The 7,869-nt window shown below is 48.2% G+C and overlaps 1 protein-coding gene across 3 annotated transcripts; it reads left to right on the top strand.

The window, feature by feature from the left end:
• The first annotated feature begins 409 nt into the window (after nt 1–409).
• MAGED1 (MAGE family member D1) lies at nt 410–7,295 on the top strand. Of its 3 annotated transcripts, none has more exons than XM_079765150.1 (13): nt 410–564; nt 1,084–1,157; nt 1,861–2,562; nt 3,278–3,946; nt 4,070–4,133; nt 4,360–4,439; nt 4,610–4,701; nt 4,962–5,041; nt 5,133–5,175; nt 5,431–5,493; nt 6,110–6,224; nt 6,463–6,848; nt 7,093–7,295. In XM_079765150.1, the coding sequence occupies exons 2-12, from the start codon at nt 1,113–1,115 to the stop codon at nt 6,838–6,840; spliced, it is 2,331 nt and encodes a 776-aa protein (XP_079621276.1). In that variant the 5' UTR covers nt 410–564; nt 1,084–1,112; the 3' UTR covers nt 6,841–6,848; nt 7,093–7,295. The 3 variants fall into 3 exon arrangements, with proteins under 3 accessions (XP_079621276.1, XP_079621277.1, XP_079621275.1); XM_079765149.1 differs by having other exon boundaries at nt 420–564; nt 1,051–1,157; XM_079765151.1 differs by lacking the exons at nt 6,110–6,224; nt 7,093–7,295 and having other exon boundaries at nt 419–564; nt 1,051–1,157; nt 6,463–6,784.
• The last annotated feature ends 574 nt before the right edge of the window (nt 7,296–7,869 follow it).

Below are 7,869 nucleotides of genomic sequence, written 5' to 3'. Positions count from 1 at the left end.
CTGGTCTTCAAGTGTTAGAGACCTCCTTAATAGCAACTTTTACGTAGTGCTAGGCAAGGGGGTGGAGATGCCTGCGACCTGACAGGAGGAGCCAAAAGAGGGGAGGGATAGCACCCAGACGCATTGCGGAAAGGCTAGGGGGCCAGTGTGTAGGGCAAGGGGTGGGACTTAGAGGCACAGACCATCTGTTTTGGGGAGGGGATATAGAGGTAGGGGCGGGACCAATGTATACTGTAGACTGGTTGGTGGTGGCTTGGTGTGTTGGCAAAGGGGCGGGACTGCCTCTCGCTGCACATGCGCATCATGGTGTTCAGAGCGAGGCTTTTGTTGGGAAAGCGGGCGGGACTCTTATTTGGTCTGTCAGCTCTTGCGCATGCGCTGAAACTTGTGAGGCGGTGGGTGGTATATTAGGAAAAGAGGCGGGGTCGTCCTATCTGCCGCGCTGGCATTTTCTCCTGGACAAGGAGAGGGTGCGGTTGCAGAGAACCGAGCACTGCAATCCCGATTCTCTGAGTCGTGAAGAAGGGAGGCCACGAGGGGGTTAGGGTTGGGGCCTGAGGCAAGGTGAGAATTAGCCCCCAGACAGGGCATTTGCCCCCTGGTGCGGGCCCCCCATTTTCATCCCGATCCCTTTACCCTGGATTCTGATCCCCATTCCACTCCCCAAACCCTGATTCACACCCCTCACCTGATCCGTATTCAGAATCCCTGTTCTCTCTCTGAATCCTTCCCATCGTTCAAAATCTCTGCAGATTTCTGGTCCTCAATCTCTACTGTTAACACGATTCTTCTCATTGGAAACCTACATTCAGTTTCCCAAACGCGGCTCCCAAACCCTGTAGATTCAAACTTCCTATCTGCTTTCCGAATCCCGAGGTGAAGTTTCGCCCCTTCAGTAGCTTCTCGGGATTCAGAACTTCCTTCTGGACACTTTACTTTTCCCACATTGATTTGGCCCGTTCCCCTCACATTCAGCAACTCATCCGTCCCCACAATCAAATCCCAAACACCCCATCCCCAAATTTGGTTTCTCTTATTTGCCCTCCATAGTATAACGTCCGGCTCCTCCCCAACACTCCCCAGGCTCTGCTCTTGCCAGAGGGACTAGAGCCATGGCTCAGAAAATGGACTGTGGTGCGGGCCTCCTCAGCTTCCAGGTGAGATATCTAACTCCTACACCCCTCCCCATTTCCCCAGCAGTTACCCCTGGGCCGCTTTGAACACCCAAACTCCTGGATCCGATTTGCCCTCTAGGTGCCTAGACTCCCTTGTCTTTCAAAAATTCTCAGGATTTATCGAGGGGGGGGGAGGGGCGTCCCTTTTCAGCCATCAGTCCCTGCCCAGAGAAAGGGGAGACCCTGTTAGTAGTCAGGGCAATGTGCCCAGAGAATGCGGGTTGGACGAGGAGACTTTCTCCCCCCACCCCATAGTCCTGACGTTTGTAGAGCATTCTGCCGCTCCCTCCCCCAACCATCCACCTCCACATTCCCTTTCTTCTGCATTCCTCACTCCCTGTGGACCTCCCCCCCCCCTTACTCTCCTAAACTCCTCATAAGGGCACCATAACCCTGGTCCAGAGTTCTTAAAGCACGTCACACTGCTCTGCTCTAATCTCACTGATTGATAAGCCCTCAGTTCCAACTCCACCCCTCTCCTCTTCCTACCCCACCCCTCTTTAGCCCCTACCCCACTTACCAGACATTGTTAACACTGTGCCTTCCTCCCCAGCAGTCTAGGACTCTAACTCAGCCCTCCTCTTTTTGCACCAGCACCTTCCAGCACGTCCCCTGCACTGCTCCCTCTACCCTTCCGCTAGCTTTGGAGGCCCAGAGATTTTAACCCCCACTCCTGTATTTTCAGGCTGAGGCCTCTATAGAAGACAGCACCTTGCTTATGCAGACCCTGATGGAGGCCATCCAGATCTCAGAGGCTCCACCTACCAACCAGGCTCCTGCAGCTGCCTTCGGGCAAAATTCTTGTCCCCAGAGTTCACAGCCCCCAACAACGGCTGATTATCAGGTTTCAGCAGCTGCAGCTAGGCCTAAAGCAGCCTTTAAGGCCCAGAATGCTTCCACAAAAGGCCCAAATGCTGCCTATGATTTCTCTCAGGCTCTTAATGCCAAAGAGACACCACCTAAGGCAGCCTTTGTGACCCAGAATGCCACCCCAAATAGCCCAAATGCTGCCTATGATTTTTCCCAAGTAGCAACCAAAGAGTTAACTGCCAACAAATCTGAGATCACCTTTAAGGCCCAAAATGCCACTACTAAGGTGGGCCCAAAGGCCACTTACAATTTCTCTCAGTCTCTCAATGCCAGTGAAATGTCAAACACTCAGCCTAAGACAGCCTTCAAGGCTTGGAATGATATCACTAAGGCCCAAACAGCTGATACCCAGACTCAGAATGTTAACCAAACCAAGGTGGCTACTTCCAAGGCTGACATAGAGGCCAACCCAGTTATCTCTGTATCTGATGGTGCAGCTGCACAGACATCAGCAGATGGTTCCCAGGCTCAGAATCTGGAGTCCAGGACTATAATCCGGGGCAAGAGGACCAGAAAGGTGAGATCCCTGCTAGTTCCACTTTGCTTTGGGTTCTCTCCTTTCTTCTCTGAGGTTGTTATTTGTTCTAAAACTGGAGTAAATATATAGATATAGACAATCCTATATCTATATTTATGTCTGCCTGTATTCAGCTATATTATAGGGGATGATGAGGTGAATATGGTAATTCCTGCCCTCTGAGTGTCCACAGACTGATGGGGAGATGAGACGTGATAGCTATATCTGTATCTATCTATCTATCTATCTATCTATCTATCTCCTATATGTAATTCCATTTACATTTTGATAGTAGCCACCATGAGTTAGGCCTTGAGCTGGGCACATTCACATAGGCTATCTCATTCATTAAATCTTCAAGGTACCTCATATCAGTTAGGGGTCATAGTCTCAGTTTTACAGAGAAGGAAACTAAGTCCCAGAGAGGTGAAGTGACTTGAGTGATTTGTCCAGGGTGGTACAAGCAGAGCCAGTGGTGGACATAGGAAGAAGAGCAGCTTCAGGCCATACCCTTGGGTTGATCCTGGTCTGATTCAGAGATGAAACTTCTGCCTGGAAGACAGTGAAAAACAAGCCCAGGACTCAGGGTGGCCATTGGCTAGTGGGTCAGGCTGTCACTACAGGTGAAGGTTTTAGGGGGTCTTCCTGGAATAGATAGGGTGAGGACACAGAAACAACTGGTGACTCTAGACCTTCATTCTCTCTGATGATGCAGATTAATAACTTGAATGTGGAAGAGAACCGCAGTGGGGATCAAAGGCGGGCCCCACTGCCTGCAGGGACCTGGAGATCTGCACCGATTCCTGTTACCACTCAGAACCCACCCTACGCACCCCCCAATGTGCTCTGGCAGACCCCATTGGCCTGGCAGAACCCATCAGGCTGGCAAAACCAGCCAGTCAGGCAGATCCCACCATCACGTCAGAGCCCCCCAGCCAGGCAGACCCCACCAGCCTGGCAAAACCCAGTTGCTTGGCAGAATCCAGTGATCTGGCAGAGCCCAGTGATCTGGCAGAGCCCAGTGATCTGGCCAAATCCCATTGTCTGGCCTGGTCCAGTTGTCTGGCCAAACCCATTGGCCTGGCAGAATCCACCTGGATGGCAGGCCCCACCTGGATGGCAGGCCCCACATGGATGGCAGACCCCACCTGGATGGCAGGGTCCTCCAGATTGGCAAAGCCCTCCTGACTGGCCGCTACCACACAACTGGCCACTTCCTACAGACTGGCAGCTCCCACATGACTGGATCCCCACCGATAGGCCAGTTCCACCTGACTGGCAGAACCTACGACCCTCATCAAACCTGCGTCCCTCTCCCAACCCACGTGCCCCACAGAACATGAGTGCTTCACAGCCCCGAGATGTGGCCCTTCTTCAGGAAAGAGTAAGCACTATAACTCCCCAGTTACATCTCTCCTCTCTTGCTCTTTTCTTTGCCATCCTTCCACCTATAACTCAACCAGGTTTTCTGTAAATATAACGAAAAATTTTCCTTTTCCCCTCCCAGGCTAATAAATTGGTCAAGTACTTGATGCTTAAAGATTACACAAAGGTGCCCATCAAGCGCTCAGGTAGGCATCCAGTGCCCTCTCCCAGGGCTCTGCCCTTCCCCTCACTCCATGCTCTGTGGACATCCCTTTGTTTATATATAAGTCCCCTCTCCTTCAGTCCCCCCCTTCCATGGCTAATTCTTCCTTTTCGACCCTTGAGGACCCTGTGTTTTCAGCAAAGGTAGCAAAGGGGGCTGCAGCTCTGTGGCCCCTACTCAGCCCAGGTGCTCCCTCCTTTCTCCTACAGAAATGCTGAGGGATATCATCCGTGAATACACTGATGTTTATCCAGAAATCATTGAACGTGCATGCTTTGTCCTGGAGAAGGTGAGAAGGCAGCTTCTAAGGGACAGGAATGACGGGGAAAGTCTTGGTCTCAAAGATTCATGGGATTCCTACTGGGAGTTTAGGACAAGTCTCACAGGAAGGTGAGCGACTGAAATGGGTAGCATATGCTAGATTTTGTAATTTCATAGTCTGTTTTCCTTTCCCTATAGAAATTTGGGATTCAATTGAAGGAAATTGACAAGGAAGAACACCTGTATATTCTCATCAGTACACCCGAGTCCCTGGCTGGCATACTGGGAACGTAAGATGGGAAGGGAAGTGAAACATTGCCTTTCAGTGGTGCTTTTTTCTCTGGGACTAGGTCACCATCTCAGATTCATAGAGATGAATTATACTCAGATAATTATACTCCAGCTCTTCCCCTGACCTGCTCATAGCAGGTCAGGGGAAGAGCTGGAGTATAATTATCCCCTAGCTGAGGAATATTGGAGAAGCTAGATGCTGCCTGGAATGTCTTGTGCAAATGGCTGCTGAAAGCATCATCTTTTTGTACTCTTTTAGGACCAAAGACACACCCAAGCTGGGTCTCCTCTTAGTGATTTTGGGTGTTATCTTCATGAATGGCAACCGTGCCAGTGAAGGTGAGTGGCTGGACCTGCAGCTGGGGGTTGGTTACAGCCTTACTTCCATGCTCATTTTCCATCCCTTGTCTCCCCTTGCCTCCCATTGCAGCTGTCCTCTGGGAGGCACTACGCAAGATGGGACTGCGTCCTGGGTATGACTGGGCTCTCATCTCTTGCCTGTTTATACCATCCTTTGACAACAGAGGAGGGTCCCAGGATTGCATCAGCCACTGATGTTCTAGGGGGGTTGGGGAGGTACAGAGCCCGGGAATGTGACTTGGGTGGATGAGGAACTAGTCCTGAACTCTCTGCTTCTTTTCATCTCTGACCTCTGTGCTGGAAAGTCCTTTCATTTTTGGAGGCAATGTCATAGTCTCTGATTATGGGTTCCTTTTTTTAACTATCAGGGTGAGACATCCCCTCCTTGGAGATCTGAGGAAACTTCTCACTTATGAGTTTGTAAAGCAAAAGTAAGTAGTGCCTAAGGGGCTTTGTCTGGTCCTCATGAGTTCTGTGTGCTGGTCAGCTTCAGAAAGTTCTTCCCATGCTCATTTCTTACACTAACTATTCATACATATATGTGTGTGTGTGTGCGTGTGTGTGTGTGTGTGTACATATGTGTACAGAAACACATGAACTCAGAAGTATTTATTTAGTACACTCTTTGTGGTTGAATTTTTCTATAATCATCTTGTAAGTGATGTCCCCACAGTAGACATCTCCAAGGTTGGGCCTGGTTGTGGCTTTTGCACTGCAGTATAATCATTACAATGATCCTATCTGTGGCTCATTGACAAGATTACAAGAATCTGGTGCTAGAGCTGTGACAGAGAGTGTGAGATTAAGTGTTGTCCTTTCTATGGCCCTACAGAAGTCTCCCCTGCAGCTCTAGGTGACTATTCAGTGTAGAAGCACTGACACGGGAATTTGAAGGCCTGAGTAGTAGAGGGTAAACACTTTGTGTTTAAGAATGAATCTTGGAGGAGTTGGTACCTGAAATCTGGGGTTTCAAAATCTAGGCTTAGTATGCATTAATGGGTTACCATTCTACCTTGATAGAAACAAAGACCTTTTACTCTTTCTAAGGTACCTGGACTATAGACGAGTGCCCAACAGCAACCCTCCTGAGTATGAGTTCCTCTGGGGCCTCCGTTCCTACCATGAGACTAGCAAAATGAAAGTGCTGAGATTCATTGCAGAGGTAATAGAGGAACTGCTCCAAACTTGATAGGTCATGGGGTGAGATGTGACTGGCTAGGAATAAATGGTCCAGAGCAGGAATGAGATCTTAAGTATTGAACATGGTAGGTGAATGCTGGTGGCATTTGTTGTTATTAAGCAAACAGTAGCACAAACTAGGGCACTAAATATATAGTAATTGCTTCATAAATATTAACTAATAATATGGGTTTTGTTTTATTTTCTATTTCTCACCTCAGGTTCAAAAGAGAGACCCTCGCGACTGGACTGCACAGTTTATGGAAGCTGCAGATGAGGCCTTGGATGCTCTGGATGCTGCTGCAGCTGAGGCCGAAGCCCGGGCTGAGGCGAGAACCCGCATGGGGATTGGAGATGAGGCCGTTTCTGGCCCCTGGAGCTGGGATGACATTGAGTTTGAGCTACTGACCTGGGATGAGGAAGGAGATTTTGGAGATCCTTGGTCCAGAATCCCATTTACCTTCTGGGCCAGATACCACCAGAATGCCCGTTCCAGATTTCCTCAGACCTTCACTGGCCCCATTATTGGCCCTGGTGCTACAGCCAGTGCCAACTTTGCTGCCAACTTTGGTGCCATTGGTTTCTTCTGGGTTGAGTGAGATGTTGGGTAGGTACTTCACTTTGGATTGGACAGCTAGGGTCATTGGGAGATGTAGGGTTCATGAGAATGTATTTATGTGCAAAAGCTGGGAGTCATAGTAAACCCATGGTGGGGAGATGAGAGATGTATGGGAAGCACTGTTTGGTATTTATATTCCTTAATATATATATATATATATATATATATATATATATATATATATATATATGAAATCATTGATGCTAATTTTTTTTCTTTTTTATGTTCACAGATATTGCTGATTGGTTACAATAGTCTTCCCCCTGAGTGAGGCTGAAGCCTCACATTCCTTTTAAACACAGCTATCTAGAGAGCCACATCCTGTTGACTGGAAGTGGCATGCAAGATAAATTTATTTGCTGTTCCTTTTCTATTGCTCTCCCCACCTTGTGTGCTTTCAAGTTTTGGTATCAGAAATAAACATTGAAACTGCAAAGTGAATTAGATGTGCTCCCCTTCTTCCCCCTATGTTTAAGGAGAGATCAACATGTTTATATGGGAGAGACAGGGCCTCACTTCTAGCCTAAAGGGCGTATTAGCTTTTAAGAGGTTAGAATATGGATACATTGGCTAATGGATTGGAAAACAAAGAAGGGATTGATGAATTTGAGTGTTAATGAGGTCCAAAAACTAGTATGGTTTATTTAATAAATGTCACTTAAGTGATTCATATGTGAAAGATATGCTGCTAGGTATCCCGGAGTGACATTGAGAGAGATGACATAATGAGAAAGGGTGTGGATGATCAGACAGTTACATTTGATATAGAAGGTAAGATTCCAGGTAATGACAAGGTGCAGAGAGTGGGTGGTTGAAAAGGAGAGAAGATAACTATTTTCAGAGATGATGTTCCCGGGACTCTATGGTGTTGGTTGTATTATCCATGTGGGAAATGAAATAACTTCAGGAAGGGGGCAGGAGTAGAAGCAGAGAACACTGAACCAGGTACCAAAATCTCTTGGGTGAGAAGGAAGATCTTATACCCCTAGCCACATTGCCCATAAAGGGA

The sequence above is a fragment of the Cnephaeus nilssonii genome, assembly GCF_951640355.1.
Source record: "Cnephaeus nilssonii genome assembly, chromosome: X".
Lineage (NCBI taxonomy): Eukaryota > Metazoa > Chordata > Mammalia > Chiroptera > Vespertilionidae > Cnephaeus > Cnephaeus nilssonii.
This window is presented reverse-complemented; position numbering and strand designations above follow the sequence as displayed.